Source organism: Orycteropus afer, unplaced genomic scaffold, assembly GCF_000298275.1.
Source record: "Orycteropus afer afer isolate SDZICR_OR568_19922 unplaced genomic scaffold, OryAfe1.0 scaffold00290, whole genome shotgun sequence".
Lineage (NCBI taxonomy): Eukaryota > Metazoa > Chordata > Mammalia > Tubulidentata > Orycteropodidae > Orycteropus > Orycteropus afer.
This window is the reverse complement of record NW_006921877.1, coordinates 1164826-1184829: the sequence shown is the minus strand read 5'-3', so window position 1 is coordinate 1184829 and position 20004 is coordinate 1164826. Positions and strand designations below refer to the sequence as shown.

General features: G+C 49.9%; 2 protein-coding genes across 2 annotated transcripts; both read right to left on the bottom strand.

Moving 5' to 3' along the window:
* Positions 1–689: 689 nt before the first annotated feature.
* Positions 690–6505, bottom strand: LINGO4 (leucine rich repeat and Ig domain containing 4). Its single transcript, XM_007950862.2, has 2 exons — positions 6468–6505; positions 690–2484 (listed from the first exon to the last, which is right to left on the bottom strand). Exon 2 carries the CDS (start codon positions 2469–2471, stop codon positions 690–692), a length of 1782 nt encoding a protein of 593 aa, XP_007949053.1. The 5' UTR covers positions 2472–2484; positions 6468–6505.
* A 2212-nt stretch (positions 6506–8717) lies between these two features.
* RORC (RAR related orphan receptor C) lies at positions 8718–19177 on the bottom strand. The gene is made up of 9 exons (XM_007950860.2): positions 18992–19177; positions 18533–18674; positions 16381–16881; positions 16027–16148; positions 14578–14710; positions 14299–14406; positions 14028–14138; positions 12328–12437; positions 8718–8879 (listed from the first exon to the last, which is right to left on the bottom strand). Exons 1-9 carry the CDS (start codon positions 19175–19177, stop codon positions 8718–8720), a joined length of 1575 nt encoding a protein of 524 aa, XP_007949051.2.
* Positions 19178–20004: the final 827 nt, after the last annotated feature.

The following is a 20004-nucleotide window of genomic DNA, read 5'->3' as shown; positions in this document are numbered from 1 at the left end:
TTGACAGAAGCCAGGGGTAGAAGTATACTGATGTCACGAAAACTCCAGAGATCATGTGTAGATTGGGCTGCTACTGCCATGGCTTTTTGGCAGCAGGTTTAATGATCTGAAAGACAGAGGCAGGTGGCAGCGGCTCATGCAGACAATGCTAGTGTGTAGTCTGTCCCCCCACCCCCAACCCACACTCACATCCTCTTCTTTGTTTTAAGGGTTTTTGGGTCCACCTGAAGTCAGTCTGGTTGAGGAGAAGAGCAGAGACTCAAAAGGAGCAAGTAGCGCTCCTGTGAAATTATCTTATAGCTGTGGTTGGCAACTGTTAGTAGTTATCAAGGGTTGTAAGTGTGTATGAAGAAAGCCAAGTGTTTAGACAAGCAGACTGGAGCCTGAGGGCCTTGGTTATGTTTCTTGCTTTGTGTATGTGTGTGGTGTAGGTGTGGGAAATGGATGAAGAAGACTGGGCTGATGATAGGGTCTGTAATATCTTCAGCAACCTCGGGCCCTCAGGGAAGAGAGGACAGTGTTGTTCTCAGGCTCTTTCAGGAGGCCTCATTACTTGCTGGCACAGTGCAGGCAGGAGGTGTTAGAGATCTGTGTCAGTTGGGACTATTTTCTGGTCCAAGTAGCCTTGCTTCACTTCCTCGTTGGTATCCAAAGCTGGCTTGACTGGGCCCCCAATGTGGAAGGAAAGATCAGAAGAGCTTGGCAGTGACCCGATTACCCCCAGAGTTCTTATCCCCAGAGGATCGGGGTGCCACAAAGTCAAAGGTCATGTGGTGTTTGACCCGGCCCTTACCCTTGCTCCAAAGGGCAATGAGACCAAAGCAGAGGGTCACTGAGGTGAGGAAGGGGAGGAAGCCAACTGCCAGCACCATAGCCACACCTCTGCTATCCAGAAAGAAAGGCCCTGGGATCTCTGGCATGGTGATGTTGGAGTCTGAGAGAGTGCCATTTGGTGGTTCAACTTGGATTACCTCCAGCCAGGTCCTCAGGGAGTCATTCCCAGCTACGTTGCTGACCACACAGACATAGGCCCCTCTATCCTGTAGCTGCACTGAGCGGATCTCCAGGGTCCCATCCTCTAGAACCCTTACCCTCCCAGCATTTCCCAGCCAAGCCCCTTGAGGCCTCATCCAGGAGACAGTGGGGATGGGGTCTCCATCTCCAGAGCAGGAAAAAACAGCATGCCCTCCCTCCTCTGCAACGACCCATCGTGGCCCAGACTTTCGGATCAGGGCTGGTTTGCAAGTGAAGTGCCCTGGAGGGAGGATGTCTGAAAATTCTCGCAGGCTCTTCCCCTGGACATGCTGGGGGCCAGCACAGGCAGGGGGGGATGTGCCAAAGTCCAGGCGGCGCCGAAGCCGCAGCAGCCAGAGGAGGCGGCAGTCACAGGTCAGGGGGTTGCCAGACAGCCTCAGGGTGACCAGTTTGTTTGGTGAAGGGAAGGCTGTTTCCTCTAGAGTCTGAAGAGCATTATCTTCCACATCTAGGAGGTGAAAGGCAGTCAAGCCGTGGAAGGCATGGGCAGCGATGGAGGTGAGGCATGCCCCCGACAGGCGGAGCTCCTGGAGCCGCACCAGGGAGCTGAGCCTCCGGGCTGGGATGGCTGAGATGGGGTTCTGAGACAGATCCAGGACCCTGAGGAAGCTCAGGTGGTGCAATGCTTGGAAGGGCACCGAGCTCAGGTTGCAGCGAGTGATGGCCAGGCTGCTGAGGTTGAGCCCCATCAGACTGCCGGGCTCCAGAGCCTCTAGAGGCGGCCAGTGGTGGATCTCCAGCTCTTTCAGCTGTCCTAGTCCCCGGAGCGCCCCTGTGGGTAGCCTCCCAATATCCAGTTCTCGAAGCCTCAGAGCCACCAGCCCTGGGAGACGGGCAAGGGCTAGGCCAGGTACTGTGCTGAGATTACAGCGTTCAAGGGTGAGAGTGCCCAGTTTGGCCAGCCCTGCAAAGGCCCCTGGTGCCACAAACACCAGGTGGTTGTCCCCAACTTCCAACTGCTGGAGGCTGCCTAGATCCCCAAAAGCTCCATCTAGGAAGAGGACAATCTGGTTGAGGCGGAGGTCCAGCAGTGTGAGGGCTGACAGGCCTGAGAAGACCCCTGGCCCCATGATTCGGAGCCGATTGCCCTGTAGCCTCAGAGTGAGTAGGCTTTGTAGGCCATTGAAGGCCCCTGGCTCAAGGGTGGAGAGCTGGTTGTAGCTGAGGTCCAGTTCCCGGAGCAGGCCCAGGCGGGAGAGCATCCCCTTCTGCAGCCCCCACAGGCGGTTCCCACTCAGGTCCAGGAGCTCTGTGTCCAGTGGGAGTCCCCCAGGTACAGCCTCCAGTCGCCTGTGGGCACAGAGCACAGCACGGGGCTGGGAGGTACAGTCACAGATGGCAGGGCAGCCACCACTGCTACCTTTAGGCAGGAGGAGCAGGAGCAGGAGGGGGCGCCATGGGGGCCAGGCTTGCTTTGGAGCTGTGGCTGCATCCATCCCCTCTTCAGTCCTGGAACAGATGACAACATGGCCCTGTTTGGGAAGTGACTTCAGATGATGGTAACCCTGGGCTTCCCTGGGCTGCCTCAGAAGAGGGAGAGATTGGCCTGTCCATCAGCACTGCCAACAAGTGGGCACAGGACCAGACAGAATTCTGGTACACCACCTCCCTGGGGCCTTCTGGGGCTTCTCTTTGGGGAACATTTTCTTTCCTCCCTCTTCTAGCTCTGGACAGCATCCCAAGTGCTTACTAGCTCACAGAACTAGTAAGAAAGTTTTAGGGGAATAGGGCAGGACATGGCAGGGAAGTGACTTTGAGTCTCCCTGTAATGGGCTTTCCCCTATGTTTGTGGGATCCAGAAATACGACAGGTCCTTTCTCCCTGATATTCACTCTCCCCAGGTTGTGCTTGGGAGCTCTGGTAGCATAGTGCTAAGGCACTTGACTGCTAACCAGAAGGCTGGTGGTTCAAACCCATCAGCCACTCCTCTGAAGGAAGGTTGGGCAATCTACTTCCGTAGTGATACTGCCTCGGAAACCCAAGGAGGGTTCACTATGAATCGAGTCCGACTTGACCGCACATAACAACAACAACAACAACAACAAGTTGTACTCTGCCTCTCTCTGCCCATCCTTGTTCCCCGTATTAGTCAGTGTGAAGTGTGAGCATTGTGTTGCTGCTTCTACCCATAGCTTTGCTTAGTGGGTTGGCAGCCTTGGCCCTGAGCTCTCTGCCCTGATTGGAGAGAGGCCGTCACGTTGACTAAGTTATTCAAAGCTGAGAAACATGCATGCCTGAGCTCAGTCCCCTCATGCCCCCTAATCTCCATTTACTGTCTCTCCCCTCTTACAGGTTGGTCCATGGTCTGAAGCCCTGGAATTTGTTGTTGTTGTTGTTATGTGCCATCTAGTCGGCCACAACTCATAGCGACCCCTCCTTGGGTTTCTGAGACAGTATCACTACAGAAGTAGATTGCCCCATCTTCCTTCCAAGGAGTGGCTGGTGGGTTTGAACCGCCAGCCTTCTGGTTAGCAGTCAAGTGCCTTAGGCACTATACTACCAGAGGTCCTTAGACCCTGGAATAGCAAGATTCAATCTCCCCAGAATGCCTGTAGGGATGGTGACCAAGCTACACATTAGCCATGATAAAGGATGCAGGGGGGGGACTTGACTGGGAAGCTGGGAATCCCTTACCCTGCAGCTACAATCCCAAGGGCAACCCCTTCTCCCATATAGATAAATGATGGGATAGGTGAGGGACCCAAGAGATGGCCAAGTTTTGAGTTTTGTTACTGGGTTTTCAGTGTTAGGCTTCTCTTAGATCCCTCACTAATATAGTGTTCTTTATTTTAATGTTACTTCTTTTTTATCATAAAGATAATACAACAGCATTACAAATACTTGAGAATTACAGAAAAATTACTTACAATTATTCCTTCCTAACAAAATGTATGTGTTCGTGTGTGGTTGCCTATAAATGTTCATCTCCTTATATTACTTTTTAAAATAATATTTTATTATGTTTTAGGTGAAAGTTTACACAGCAAATTGTTGTTGTTATGTGCCATGGAGTTGGACCCGACTCATAGCGACCCCTCCTTGGGTTTCTAACACAGCAAATTAGGTTCCCCTTTAATAATTTTTATACAAATTGTTCTGTGCCATTGGTTACAGTTTTCACAGTGTGTCAGCATTCTTATTATTTCCATTCTGTTTGTTCTGTTTCCATTGATCTAACTTTCCTTCCCCTTCTTGCCTTCTCATCTTTGCTTTTGGGTAAATGTTGACCATTTATTTGGTCCCATATAGTTGATTGTTTAAGGGAGCACATTTCTCACAGGTGATATTGTTTATTTTATAGGCCAATCTATTCTTTGGCTGAAAGGTGATCTGCAGAAATAGCTTCAATTCCAAGTTCAAAGGTTTTCTTAGGGCGATAGTCTCAGGGGTTCCTCTGGTTTCTATCAGTAGGCCTGGCCTTCTTTAGAAATTTGTGTGTTATTATATATTTTTGTCCCATTCTACCCAGCACCTTCTCTTGCGTCCCAGGTCAGAACAGTTGGTAGTGGTAGCTGGGTACTATCTAGTTCTGGATCTCAGGGTTGAAAAAGTTGTGGTTCGTGTAGCCTATTAGTCCTTTGCACTAGTTTTTCCTTTGGGTTTTTTATTTACTTCACTCCCTTTTGCTCCATATGAATAGAGACCAATAGTTGTATCTTAGATGGCTGCTCACAAGCTTTTAAAACCCCAGACACTACTCACTGAACTGGGATATGGAACATTATCCTTTTGAACTATGCTATGCCAAATGACTAAGTTGTCCTCTGAGACACTGATGGAGTTTTAATTCAAGTTCAGTGTCTGAGTCTGAGGGAGATCTCTTATCCCCTTTGGTCTCAGCTACCCGAGCAATACATAAGAGATAATATAATGTATGTGAACCAGGGAGATAAGTGAGGAGAGGCAGTATCTGACCAGAGGCTGTGGGGTGGGGAGGAAGGGAGCCCTTGGCTGGCACAGAAGATAACCTGGCACTGGCTCTTATAGTGAGTTTCTGGGTACCAAGAACCAGGGCAGTATCAGGAAGATGGTGACCATGACGACCACTGGAGACTGACTGAGGTGATGGAGGAGAAGGAGTCCTAGAGGTAGCAAGAGCCCCTCCTCTTACCCTGTTCACTGCCAGAGGGCCTTATAGGAGGGGAAGTATTATAATTGGCAAGGAATGGCTAAAAAGATAGGCGCATGAGCCAAATGATGCCCCCTGGGAAGGTTTCTTCCTAGCTTTAGATCCTGAACTTTTGGGCAGAGCCCATGATTGTTAGGCTTTCTGGGCCCTACAGGGTCAGCTTTCTACAACACGCCCTGTCTCTTCCTCCACTCCCTGTACCACCATTGTACTTAGGAGAGAGCAATTTAAAAGGCAGTGTGGTTTCTTCCTTTCTCCTTTCCACTGTATACCTGCCTCTAGAAGAATTGTTCTGGCTGCTATCCTGTAGCCACTTCAGAGGACTCTAGTAATTGGGAAATTGAAGATAGAGGCCAGAACAGTAAAGAGAGAGGACAGAGTCCATGGAAATCGTTCTTAGGTTTGTGGATGAGAAAGAAGGGCAAGGGGCAAAGGCTGCTGGCCAGACTCCGCTTGCCCCTCTCGCAGCCTAACAGGTATCTATAGCATGCTGAGAGACCTCCAGGGAGAGAAATGCCCCAGCCTCCTGTGCCTGTTCTGGGAAGTCCATCTGACAGCTAGCTCTTCATCAGTGCTGCTGCAGTTCCTGCTCATCCTTCTTACTCTGCGTCCAGCAGAAGTGCAGTGAAGCATGTCACCCAGCTTCCGTCCTTGTCACTCCTGTGAGTTTCCTCTCAGTCTGAAAAGCCTGCTGGGCCAGGTACTGGGGGATCTGGGGCTAATCTCTTTTTTTTATTTATAAGGTGGATAATTTAATCACAAACTTTTCTTGCCAGTCTCCGTGGCTACGGGACTGGCTCCATCCACTTTGCAGGAACAGGTAGGTGTCAAGGCCCCTTCTTTCTTTCCTTAGATAGGGAGGGGGGTCTGGGGCATCACCAACTCAGGGATGGGGGAGCTTCCCTCTTCTTGTCCTTAACTATCAGTCCAGAGACACATATGAGCCTGAATAGCCTCTTTAAAAAGAATCTCTGGTTGAGGCCTGGGGTCCTATGTGGGGAAGGGGTTCTTCTAGAATACATCAGGTTGGTTGCTAGCAACCCCCTCCCACAGGCAAAGTAAGCACTGAGGAGATGGAGGCAGAGTGAGGGACGGAAGGTCTCCTTGGAGTCCTCCTGGGACATTTCAGTTTCCCAGTCAAAATCCCATGGGACCATGATTTATGGTTGGCTTGCAGGGGCGGTTGTAACACAAACCCTTCTGCCTTGACAGGCACCTGGGTCTGATCTTGTCTCCGAGAATGTTATAGAAAAAGAGCAGCTGCAGCTTTGGGATAGGGGTTAGGGACACTTACCGGAAAAACAGGAGGGTGGCATCAAGTTGAGCACTGCATCTGTCCAGGGCTGGAGGGACCCCGGTCCCATCTGAACTGCACCCCAGGCCCCTCACCTACCCCCCGCCCCCCAGGTGCCTCACTCCCCGCTGCCTGCCACTGCCGCTTCTGTGGCCGCTGCTGCCAAGACTGAGGTAGAGAAAAGAGCCAGAAAGCATTTCTCCCTTTTTTTTTTTTCCTCTCTCTCTTTTTAAACCAGGCGAGAATGAGTCTGCAGCAACCCTGTTGGTGCAAAATAAATAAATAAAGGGAGTAGGGAGGGCTGCAGCAGGCGCCACTAGGGGTCGGCAAGGGGAGGTGGGAGTGCGGAGGGAGCTGCTGATGCTGGGGGAGGGGTCAGCACTAGAGGCCACTGGGAAGCTCCAAAGGGTCTCTCTGACATCCTGACCTCTTCCAGGGTCTCTGTGCCAAGTGCCTTCCAGAGGGATGTGCTCAGTCAGCCAGTCTCCCAGATGCAGTCTCTCAATCTAATGTCCCCTGTGAGGTGTCTCTGGTGAGGAAAGACCCCAGTCCAGAACATCGCGGTGGAGCTTAGCCTGAGGATCCCTCAGTAGGGGTTCCTGGGGTTTTCTCTCTCAGTTCACCATCCTCAGTAGGGGACAGCTCAGTCTGGGGACAAGCTGGGTGAGGGCTAGAACCCTCCTGGGTTATAATGTTGATGGATTGCTGAGCTGGAAACCTGGGTCTGGAGGGAGGGACCAGACTGGAGAACAGGCATGTAGGTCAGCTTATTTAAGACCCCACCACTCCCACTACCACCTCTTGCCTTTAACATCATTTTATAAAGAATGGCACAAGTTGAGGTTGACATTTCCTCAGCTAATCCCCTCCTGAGAAGAAAAATAAAATTACCCCTCCTCATCACCTGCTATTTATCCCTCAGATGAGGGTTCACAGCTATTTATAAAGCCAAGAGAAGTTCTAGGACAAGACAATGAGATGGAGACATAGGTCTCTGACACCAGTCTGTCCACACGCTGAAGTCATTGGTGCCCAGTCACAGATGGTGGAAGGGTGTTTGCTTGTTTTCTCCATGGCAAGTGCACGGCTGGAGGGCAGGGCCAGGAAGGTCCTCTGAGGGTCTGTCCTTGGCCTTCTGGGCTGTGTCCAACCATCTCTCCTTCTCTTGGGGTTTCTTCTGGTTGGAAATGGCTGTGGCTGGGATGGAGTTTGAACCATTCCATGTCTCATACTGGTAGACAGATTGCTGTGGGGCCCCTTATGATTGGGAGTCTTCCCTGAGGCCACTAAGCTTCTCTAAGCTGTGACCCCAAGAATGAGAGAGATGGTGTCTAGAGAATCACATAATTACAGATTTCCCTGAAGTCATTAAGCTTCTCTGAGCTGTGACCCCCAAGGATGAGAGACATGGTGTCATATGAGATGTGTCTATAGAGCTGCGTAATTGCAGGTTGAGTCTATGTGTGTTTCACCTGTATTGGACGTGTGCCTCGGATGAAATTTTTTTTATAACTCATAAAGTCTGTTTTTAAAATGCACAAAGGAGGCTTGGGTTCTAACTCTGTCCCTATGTCTCTGATGCTCTTGGTCATTGTTATACCCATTCCCACACCCATAAAACAACTAACCCCAGCTCCTTACCCCCATCCCCTCTTTACCCTCCACATATCTAGTTTTCTTTCTTTTTCTTTTTTTTCCAGGCACTGGGGAAAGGGCAGGGTGCCCAACCACTTCCTTGCTGAACTGAGAGGAAGGAGAAAGGCAAAAAATCTAAAGATTTAGATTGATGTTATATACAGGTCCTTCTGGGCCCCAGCCGCCAGTCTCTGAGCTTGAACCATCTTCCCCAGCTTGAAGCTCATAGGGAGAGGCAATGAGGTATTTCAAAGACCTGTTTTCTTAGCTTCTGAGCCCAGAGTTGAGTCGTGTTCATCCAGGGTAGCCTGGATTCCCATGTTGTCCTGAGGACACCCTGGTCCTCCTAGAGGTCCTTGGATCCCACCCTACCACAGCAGGCCTCCTAGAAGCTGGGGGGTGAAGTTGGAAATGAGAGAGAACTAAACTGAGTCTGGTGATGGTATCCCTCTAAACCCATCCCCTGGCAATTGTCCCACTGCCAGGCAAATCTGTGGGCAGAAAACTAGTCTCTGAACTTGCTCACTCCCAGAGGACATGTAGGGACCACCCTCCAGATGACACAGGAAAAGGCTGAGGTAAAAGGGGGGTCCCAGGAGGTGGGCCAGCAGGCTCTAGGGCAGGTCACTCGGACAGCCCCTCAGGTGGTTCAATTTCAGTGCTGAAGAGTTCCTTGTAGAGGGGGGGGAAAGCAGCTTGGACCACGATGGGGTGGAGGTGCTGGAAGGTTTGCAGCTTTTGCACATGCTGGCTACACAGGCTCCGAAGCTTCCCCTTGGGTGGCAGCTGGAGATGGGTTCAGAGGGAAGGGAGGGTCAATATTACAGCTCAAGCCACCACCTTTCTCCCAAGGGCAAAGAAGTCCCCTCCTCCTTCCTGGGCTAGGATAACTCTCCTTGCTTCTCTCCATACTCTCGGCACTTCTGGAACAACCAGATCCCATTGAGAAGGGCATATATGTGCTCAGGAAACTGGAGGCAGGTATGAAGTGATGTGGGACAGGTGCAGGTTTTCTGGGTGACACCCCCAAATCATGTTCTTTTACTCCTAAAATGAGCCCTGTTAGAGGCTCTCCAACTCATACTTTATGTTCTTTTAATAGTGAATTTCTGTGACTCTGTGTTATATGCCATTGCATGCCTCTGCCTTTGTTCATGCTGCTACCCTCTCCTGGAACGCCTTTCCTGTGTTTGGCTAATTCTTACACACCTTCAAGTGTTACCTCCTATGGGAATCTTTCCCTAACTACCCTAGTCTGGATTGAAGACTTCCTTTGGGCTTTTCTCTGTGTAGCACTTACCACACTGTAGTAAAATGATCCAATTGTCTGCCTTCCCACCCTAACATAGACTACTCCTTAGGTAAAGTGTGTATGTGTGTGTCTGCTCTCTCTCTCTCTCCTCTGTACCTATCACGGTGCTTAGCACATGGCAAATGCTCGATAACTGTTTGAACTAAGCAGAATTTCCAAGCAGGCATCCAACTTTGCAAGCAGCAGACTACCACTGCCGGCACTCAGCCAGGGGGGAAATGAAAGAGGAGCAGAGACCTATGTGGAAACAGACAAGACCTCACTGGAGAAAGGCTGAGAAAACTGTTTATCTCCTGCTGTTTCCTGTATATCGGAATGAAGCTTTAAAATGCCTCTCACCAGCCACCCCTCACCTCCAGCTTAGTTTCCTGGAAGAAGAACAGCCAAGGGAGTGCAGACAGGATGGGAATCCCTTGGTAGCTCTTGAATTCATTTTCTTTCCATCCCTGTCGTCTTACTTGGAGTTTACCTGGGCTACTGCAATAGATTCACTCGTTCATTCAACAAATATTTGTTGAGAAACTATTCTGGGCTAAACACTGTGATAAGCTCTAGGTGATATATCAGTAAATAAATGAAAATGTACTTTTATTAAATTTACACTCTACTGAGGAAAATAAAATAAACAGAGTCCTAACATATCAGATAACAAGCCCATAAAGAAAAATAAAGCAGGGTGAGGGGTAGAAGACTTTCTATGTTGAGTGGTCAGGGCAAATCTGTCTTGATGGAGAAACCTATTTGTGGCACTGATGGAAGAATATTACAGGCAGGGAGAGAAGCCCTGAGATGGGACTGGCTTGACATGCTCAAGGAATAGCAAGAAGGCCAGAGCGACTGGATTGGATAGTGGAGGGAGCAGGGGGAGGAGATCAGGTGGGAAAAGAGGTGAGGGGTCATATCATGAGAACTTTTGGCCATGACACAGACTCTAGACTTGCTTCTCTACACGTGATAGGCAGCTACAGAAGATGGAGAACAAGAGTGCCACATGGTGTGACCATCTTTTTATGTATTTGGGGGCTCTTTCATTGGTGCATAGATATATACTAAAGCTATCTCCTCTTGTTCAATCGATGTGATTGTCTTTTTAAAAGGGTCATTGTGTCTGCTGAGTGGGTTCTGTGTGGCTGCTGCAGGCCAGAGAAGGTAGAGCAGAGGTCCAATTAGGAGGCATCCTTAATAGTCCAATAGTCCAAAGGAGCTCTGGTGGTGTAGTGCCTAAGGCATTTGACTGTTAGCCAGAAGGTTGGGGGTTCAAACCACTGCATGGTAAGAAGACTGAGCAATCTACTTCTGTAAAGTTTTACCACCTCAGAAACCCAAAGGGGGTTGCTATGAGTTGGAATCAACTTGATGGCAGTGAGTTTGGTTTCTTGGTTGTGATAGTCCAAGTAGGGACTGATAGCAGTAGACTTGCCTAGTAACAGATTTAGAAGGTGGAGTCTACCATATTTGCTTTCTAACTGCTCCCCCAGTTCTCCTTCCAATCGAGCCTACCAGGCTTGAAGTTCTTTAGGGCAGAGCTTATTGTTTAAGTCATTTTTGTATCCTTAGCACCTAGCACTGTGCCTGGCACCTAGCAAATACCCAGTAGAGCTTGCTTGAATGATTACATAAATGGCTCTTAATGCACTGTTCTAAATAAAGTTGCCCAAATAATAGCTCTGATTATATCATTCCTCTAGCCTTTGGTGAACCCTATTGCCTGGAAATAAAGTTGTAATTCTTTAATATGGCACCAAAAGTCCTCTGTGATTTGTCCCTGACCTAATTTTCAGGCTTATCCTCTGCTACTCCTCTGCCCCCATCAATCTATCCCAGCTCCGGATCCTAAATTTCAGCGACAGTGTACCACAAGCTGTTCGCTAAATGCACTGTTTTACCTTCTTCCTTTTGCTCATATTGTTCCCTAACCTGGAATGCCTCCCCACCCCACAAAGACCTGGTAAAATCATACATCTTAAATAAAGCCCCCAAACCAAACCCATTGCCATCAGATTGATCCTGACTCAGTGACTCCACAGGACAGGGTAGAACACCCCCCTAGGGTTTCCAAAGGCTATAACCTTTATGGAAGCAGACTGCCACACCATCCTCCCTCAGGGCAGCTCATGGGTTCAAATTGCCAACCTTTAGGTTAACAGCCAAGCACTTAACCACTGCACCATCAGGGAGGGCTCCTACATCTTTCGTGGCCTAGTTTAAATGCTACCTTCTCTAGGAAGTATTTATGATCTACTTCTTTTACCCCCAGATTATTTTTATTCGTGTTCTATGCTTACATAACATTTCCCCAATACCTCATATCTTGTGTAAGTAATATATTGGGGGCATAAGTTTTTGGTGGAAAGAGCACCGGGGTTAAATTTTGTACGTATCACTTACAAATTGTGTAAACTTGGACAGGTCCCTTCAAGTCTCCTTATCAGCTACAGGGAGATTTTAGCACCTGTCCTATTGGCTGGGCTGCCATGAGGATGAGAGAGCGTATCTGCAAGAGCACTTTGTTAATTGCACTGCTATTATGATTAGATCACACAGTATGTTTTGTCCTATGTAGGTTATTGGTACATGAGTCTTTTCTTCCCATCAGATTATGAACTCTTAGTAGGGGCAAGGACTGCATCTCTGTATCTTTCCACAGCTCCCTGTACAAGCAGGTGCTGGGTAAGTGCTGGTATATTAAATGAAATTGTTCCCTAGAGGTCCCTTCCAGTTCCAGGCTCTCCACTTTCCATCTTTACTCTCATGGAAGTGACTGCTTCTTCCCCATGGCTCCCGCTGCTGTTGCAAGCACTCTGACCCAGTACACAACACAAGCATTGTCTCTTCTGTACCCTGAGACCCCGGCCCTATAAGCCTTGATGCCATAGACCTGGCACTGGGCTTGGCCTCTTCCACCCCAGGGACTGCTTTTACCTTTGCCAAGATGCCTTGGCGGTGCGTCTTGCAGAGATGATGATGAAAGGCCAGCTCGAGACTGTACTGCAGCTGTTCTACTTTCCTTTTGTCCTGGAGCCCAGGCCGGCCTAAAGGAGGGCATGGGACCATAGCAGGGACAAGGGAAAAAGAACATGGACATTACCTTCCACCAAAAGGGTGTATTCTGGGGGACATCTGTAGTAGATAGAGGCTTTCTTGCCAGAGAGGGTGTGTGTGTCTTGCACTACTATTATGATTAGATCACACAGTATGTTTTGCCCTGTGTAGGTTATCAGTACATGAGTCTTTTCTTCCTACCAGATTATGACCTCTTAGTGCAAACTGGCACCTTGGGCTTGGCTAGCGGTTTACGAGAAAACTAGAGAAGGGATGAAAGGGATGAGAACTTCCAAGTTCTCAACTCCAAGTTACTTTCTCCCTGATACCCTTATTGCACACAACCCTTGCAATGTTAGGCACTAAGATTCTGCTGTTTCAAAAAAAAAAAAAAGTTGGAAGAAAGCACCCCTTCCCCTACTGGTGACCCCAGACAGGTGGTGACCTCAGGGAAGCTCACCTTTCCCCTCTATTTCCAGGCCAGTACCAGGGCTCTGCAGCTGTCTGTGGTTAGCTTCAAGAGACAAGCCACCTTTCACCCTAGCTCCACAAAATAGCCAGAAGCCATCTTTTCTTCTAGTTTTACAACTCCTTGCTGTTTTTTGTTTTTAACATGTTAATATACTTTTTAATAATAATAATAAAAAAATCACTCTTTTCTCAAATTAGAACTATTGGTGAGAGCTCCTTACTGTTCTTAAAGAGCTCTTTTAAGCTTTTATTTCCAGTTTGGGAGGAACATTTAGGTCTCTACTCATTGGAAGAGCTGGAAGAGTCCATCTCGGACTTCAAACTCAGCCTAGCAGCTCCATTCACTTCCCCAGATTCTCTTTGAGTACTTGGCATTCAGCCAGCTCAGCCCACCCCATTGCAGTCAGGGGAGACTAGAAGACATCCTGACTATTGCCATTGCAGGCTTTTTCCCCCAGCTGCTGTTGATCAGTTCTGATGCATGTGATCCCATGTGTGTCACAGTAGAACTGTGCACCATAGGGTTTTCAGTGGCTAATATTTCTAAAGTAGATCTCCAGGCCTTTCTTCGGAGGTACCTCTAGGCGGACTCAAAACTCCGACCCTTCAGTTAGGAGCTGAGTGTGTTAACTACTCCCAGGGACTCACATAGTCTCCCAGGGACTCACACAGTCTTAAAATTAGTTCGCTTTGGCGGCACATTACAATCACCTGAGTAGCTTTTAAAACTCCTGATACTCAGGCTACACCTCAGATCAACTACACTGGCATCTCTGTGAGTGAGGGCCAGGTGCAGTATTTTTGAAAGCACCCCAGGTGATTCCAATGGAATCAGTGACACAGTAACCGACCAGTTTCTCTCAGGAAGGTGGCTCATTTCCTCACAACCTCTCTCCACTTCCACACCCTGCTGTGACCTGCTGTTTCCATTTCAGAAGCTCCTCTGAATCTTCATTTTAACCCCTCTTACTAGACAGCAACGTTGGATGGAGCTCATGTGGCTACTTAAGCAATTTCGCAGATTTAACCACTTCCTAAGGGCCAGGCTCTCCAATATCTGTTATGCCTCACCATCTGAATGCCCTTGACCCATGCCCAGCGACACTCACTGGCATTGATGAGAACAAGAGCTGTGTAGAGGGCAATCTCGTCCTCAGAGAAGCGCAAGGCACTTAGGGAGTGGGAGAAGTCAAAGATGGCGCTGATGAGCTCGCTGCAGCCTGACAGGGTGGAAATGAGAAGAGTGAATGAGGGAGGTGAGATCACGGTGCCCAGAGACACCCATCCTCTAGGTGTCTGGAGCAGAGGAGGCAATCTGTCCTGAAGCTTTGGACAGGGTTGGCATCAGACTGCTCTCTCTCATTCCCCAGTGTCCCTCACCCAAGGCTCGGAACAGCTCCACACCACCATATTTGCCTTCAAAAAAGACTGTGTGGTTGTCAGCATTGTACGCCCGGCACATCCTGACCAGCACCACTTCCATTGCTCCTGGTGTGGGGAGAAAAGAAGCAAGGACGGTGTCAGCAAAGCTGGAAACTTCTGTACCCCCTCCCTCAGTATCCTGGCTTCCTTAGGCCACCTCTCTCTACTCCTCCCAGCCCCATTCAAGCTCTGCTGTCACCACCCCCCAGTCCGGACCTGCCCCCCCACCCCGAGCACCTGCTTTGAGTAGCAAGATCTGATCATTCTGGCAGAGCTCCATAAAGCCTGGGAGCCTCTTAGCGAATTCCACCACGTACTGGATGGCCTCGGTGAGGCGGTGGGCACAGCGCTCCCACATCTCCCACATGGACTGCAGAGGAGAGGAGGGTCTGCTGTAGCCCTCTCTGACTGCATGCCCCTCAAACCCTTGGGAGCCCCAAATGATAAATTGCAGGGGGTAAATTCTGAACTCCTACATTATTAAGACTGGCATTTTAAGCATATTCTTAACACAAATGCACACTCAGGGATGGATTCTTGCCAGTCAGCCACACTAACTGGGCACCCACCAGCTTGGGCACTGAGTTAGCTGTTATGGGGGGATCAAAAGCCTGTGAGAAATACCTTTGCCCTCAAAGAGTTTACATTGTTGTTGAGGTGAAAAGAATAGACCTAACGTTGTTAAAACCAGGGCTTCCAATCAGTTCAGTCGTGGCTGATGATGTGAAACTGAGACAGACAAGAATTTGCAAAATGTGGGTGCTTGGAACACTAACTGGAATAGGAAGAAATTATGGCTTGAAGCCTTGGAACAGGAGTCTCAAAGAGGTATAGTGAGCCCTTTCAGGAGCCTGATGTGGGAGACTGGATTATTGCCAAGATTGTGGAGAGCAACACATATTCAAAGTAGTGGAGTTGACCATCTATGAGTAGAGCACCATTGTCTTGGACTCTGTAGTTCAATAGATTTGATCGCTATGCAACCTGCATACTGCTCTTGTTTTCTAAGAGGGAAATTAACCTTCTAGCAGAGCATCGACCTGTAATTTTTGTCATTCTAGTTATTGTTCCAGGCACCCACAGTTCACAAATTCTAATCCATCCCAGTTTTGCTTCACTGATTCGGTTCATTAACCAGGGAAGAACTGATTCAAAGCCCTGTTAACAACCTAGGGAGGCAAATGTTAAGTCCCAAATGTATGCTTTTAGAGCTGGTGCTACAGGCAGAGTGCAATAGCATAAGCTTCGGAGCCACCCCTTTGTGATCTTGAATAATTCTATTACCACATCCCCCACCCAGCTTGATTTCCCAGTCCATTAAAAATAACGATAGATACCAAGCTCATAGGTTGGTTGTTGTAAGGATCCAGGATAATTTTTGTAAAGCATTTCGCACAGTGCCTAACAGATGGTAGTTAGGATTATGATTATTGTTATTGATAGAGGAGAAAGAAGGCTGGGTAAAATTTTAACAGGCAGGGGCTAAGGAAAAACTTATCCATCTGCCAGGGTTTAGACATAGTCACCCAGACTTGAAAACAGGTAGGTGTGTACACCTGTTGGCAGACCTGTGTCTATCTGTGACATCCTGGCCCTCCCCAGCCCACTTTTGTGTGCATGTAGCCATCTCTGGACTTTCCTAGTGGTGGTAGGATCCTCCCTTTCTGGCATGGCCCTTGGCCTCACCTTCCTCTGGTAGCTGGTTACCTCCTCCCGTGAGAAGATGTTGGGGCGCTGCCGTAGCAGGTCTTCCAGCCGCAGCTGACATGTTTCTCGGTACGATTTACAAACATTCTGCACCAGGTGCTCTGGGGCCGGAGGAGGAAGGCAGGAGCTTGATCTTAGCCAGCTCCTACTCCTACCCCTACCCTTATAAGGGACTCCTCTGTCAGGCTACCCCTGCTCTGCCTCCTCCCTCAGCTCTTGTTCAGGACCCCTTAACTCCCTCTGGCTTGTGTATACATGGGGTGCTGGCTGAGGCCTCTCTCATAGAAGGCCTCCTTCACCATCACCAACCCTTCCACCTTCCCAGCTGCTCACCAATCTCCGTCAGGGAGGCATAAGGCGTCTCAGGGGTGCTGCGGAAACTGGGGCTACTGTAGTCCAGACCTTGTCCTGGTTCCCCCAACCGCCTGGGGTCCTCAAAATGAAGTCCACATCTGTCAGTCAGCTGGCTGCCTGTAGTATAGAAGCTCTCTCTGCCCTCAGCTTTGCTCCGTTCGGGGCTGTATTCAGGGTGGTAGGAGGCCCCATTGAGCCCTGCCTTGGTCAAGTTACTGGAATATGAGGGCCCAGAGCCTGGGGCTCTCAGGAGGCCAGGGGGGCAGGCAGAGGCCTCGGGCAGGTCAGGTGAGGAGCCCAAGGGCAGCTGGCTGTCTGGGAGCCCCAAGGTGTAGGTGATGGTGTCTGTTCCTTGGCCCCCTCCAGGAGGGGTCTTGGCCACTTGTTCCCGTTGCTGCTGCTGCTGCCTCTGCAGTTGTTTCTGTACTTCTGCATGCAAGCTGTCCCTCTGCTTCTTGGACATACGGCCGAACTTGACAGCTGAAAGAGGTTCAGGGCTCAGGTTTTTGAGGCAGGAGAACATGGTACAAGTTAGAGTCAACCAGCATTTTGATCATTGCTTTTGATCATTACAGGATTATCCCACTGCTTGCTGAAAAGACTCCATGCAGAGCCTCTTCAGCTCAGAACCTCCCTTCAGGGAACGCATGTTCACGACCTTGCCCACCTTGCTTCCAGGGTCTGTTCAGATCCCTGCCAATTCCATCTCCCGAGCAAACTCTTCTAGCTCTAAACCAGCTTCTAATAGTGGTCAAACTCAGGGATTGACCTGGGCTGGGGATTCCAGCCTCCTGCTATTGGGGCTGGGGGTGGTCAAGTCGAAGGCCTCACACTGTATTGGGGTCACCTCGCCTGTCTAGGAGGGTCGGAGGAAGAGGAGAGCTGAGAACACAGGTCTCCCTGTGGTCAGGCCTGCAGGCTCCCTGGTGACCTAGATACTCACCACAGCCCAACCCAGGCTCCGCGGCTTGTTTCTGAACATCCTCTTCTGCTCTCTCTTTCCTGCCTTTTTACTCCCCCTGCTACCCCTCCCAGGTGTGGGGGCACAGCCCCTCTCTCTGCCTGCCCCTTTGAGCCCCTGCGTGTTTCCTTTTGCTTTGTTATTTTGGGCACTGAAAAGTGCTGACAGGCTCCTTCTGGCTCCTCATCACCTCATGCCTCCCCCGGTCTCACCCTGGGCTCCTTTTGTGGTGGGGGTGGTGGGGGGACGGGGCCCTGGCAAGGTGGTGGGTGAGGAAGGTGGATAAAGGCACCAGGAACACCAGCCATCCCCTGCCCACGCCTGCTGGGTTGTTCTCTGACTGACTCTGGCTCCATTCCTAGCCACAGTCCTGTGTCCTAGGGTGGGAATGAAGGCCTAGGAAGGGACATGGAGCAAGAACAATGGGGTGGGAGGGAAAGATTTGGAAAGTGGATGGGATCTGGGCCAGAGGGGAGGATGAGTGAGGAGACTGTGCATCCCAAGAAATAAAAGACTGAAGATGTCTGGGGTCTTAGAAAAAGGAGGAAAGTTCTAATGTTGTCAGCTGTCACCATTGAGTTGATTGCAACTCATGGTGACCCCATGTGTACAAAGTAGAACAAACTATTCCATAGGTTTTCAAGGATGTGACTTTTTGGAAGCAGATTGTCTTCCAAACCAGGCTTGTCTTCCAAAGCATTTCTGGGTGGATTTGAACCACCAAAAGAGCTCTAGTGGTGCAGTGATTAAAGCATTCGACTGCTAACCAAAAGATGAGGTGGTCTGCTTTGGTAAAGATTCGCAGCCTTGGAAACCTTATGCGGCAGTTCTGCTCTGTCCTAGAGTCACATGACTCTGAATTGACTTGATGACAGTGAGTTTGGTTTTGTTCTTGAACCACTAATCTTTCAGCTGCTAGTAGAGTGTTTGACCCTTTGCACCACCCAGAATTCCTGTGTTGTTTTAATGGAGCCTAATGTTGGGGACTCCAAAGAATGTTATGGAGTGATCTGCCTAAACCCACAGTGAAAAGTGTAAGAGAAGAGGGGGGACTGGAGTGCCGACCTCTGGGGGATGTTTTTACTGGCTAAGGCCCATCCAGCACAGCAGGCCAGGTTGCCTCCCTGGAAACCCCAGGGAAAACCCAGGCGGGTGCCAGCTTGGCCTCACCATCTCGGGACATGCCCAGTGCCAGGCATTTCTGCAGGCGGCAGTGCTGACATCGGTTTCTGCTAGTGCGGTCGATGGGGCAGTTCTGCTGACGGGTGCAGGAGTAGGCCACGTTGCACTGCTGGCTCCGGCGGAAGAAACCCTGGGCAAGGAGACTGAGACTGACACTCTTGTCCTGAGGGCCTCCATCCCACAAGATCCTACTACCTTTAAGTTTTCTCTTCTCCGTTTCAATTTATCCTTCTGCAATTACTTCCCCAGCATAAGATAAGGCCCTCCTGACCACTGGCCCTCCGGGTAAGGCCCCTCCCCAGGCCACTCCCTAGCTGCCTCAGGAGACCATCCCTGGAGTCAGAATGAAAGGCACTAAATCCCTTCTCCTGCCTGCCATCTCTGCAGAGACCATGTCTGTGTGCTCAAGCATACCTACTTAAAGATGTGTGCCTGCCTGTAACTTACCTTGCACCCTTCACAGGTAATAACCCCGTAGTGAATCCCAGATGACTTGTCCCCACAGATTTTACAAGGGATCACTTCAATTTGTGCTGGAAGAGAGAAAGAGAAGGAAGTTAGCCAGGACCTTCTTCTGCATTCTCCCACCGTGGACCTCGGCTGCAGGATGCAGGCACATGATGCTTTCCCCATTTCTCCAACAGCTCCGCTGGCCATTTCCCTCTTGCAATAAGGAAGGGGACGAGAAGTACCAAATGCTGCTCAGCAAAGGGTCTGATCTGTGGAGGCTTTTTTTTTTTTTTTTTTTAAGGAGGGGGTGGAAATTGTTAAGGGGGGTAGCTGGGAGTATCATCTCTACAGGGGCAAAGAAAACAGCTGCAGAAAGGCCACCTGCTCAGCCCTTCAAGTTGAAAAGCCCTTGTTACCTCCCTTCCGCCATGGATCATAGGCATCCTCACTGCCTCACCACACCTGCTTCCCGCCCAAGGTGCTTTCTTTGTGCCTGCCCTCCAGGGCCCAACTTCTCTAGGCAGAGGGTGGGGCCAGAAGATATAGTACACCAGGCTGAGGCTACTGGGATAGGCAAGGATGCCAGCCATCCTCCACCAGGCAGTGAAGGGGAGGGAGGGGCTGCACAGAGACCAGAAGACCAAGAGGGAGGGTTGCCAAGTGGAGCCCGGTGAAGGTAGGAGGAAGACAGAGGCGGAGCCCAGGAGAGTGAGGCTCAACAACCCAGCTCCTGCTGGATGCCTGAGCGCCAAAGGAGAGAACCAATAGGGTTCCTAGGGCCTTGGCTGTGGGAAAGAGAGGGTGGCTCTGTCTGCATTGCATACAGGAATGTGCCTCGTGCTTATATGTGCACATGGGTGTCTGTATCCCACTGTGTGTGCACAGATCATTAGTGTGAAAACTATTCCACTTTTACTTTATTTTACAGATGAAGAAACAGGCTGGATGAGATAAGGTGGTTGGCCCACGTTCACATGGCTAGTTTGCTCCAGAGCTGGGACTCTAGTTCT

Bases quoted from the DNA above. Each gene is read 5' to 3' on its own strand.
- LINGO4 (XM_007950862.2), bottom strand. From the start codon at position 2,471: ATGGATGCAGCCACAGCTCCAAAGCAAGCCTGGCCCCCATGGCGCCCC.
- RORC (XM_007950860.2), bottom strand. From the start codon at position 19,177: ATGGGGAAAGCATCATGTGCCTGCATCCTGCAGCCGAGGTCCACGGTG. The intron at 14,139-14,298 runs GTGAGGGACACT...CCACCCTGTCAG, and splicing joins GGAGCTGTTCCGAGCCTTGG to GCTGCAGCGAGCTCATCAGC. The intron at 12,438-14,027 runs GTGAGTGTCGCT...GCCCTCCTTTAG, and splicing joins TCTTGTTCTCATCAATGCCA to GCCGGCCTGGGCTCCAGGAC.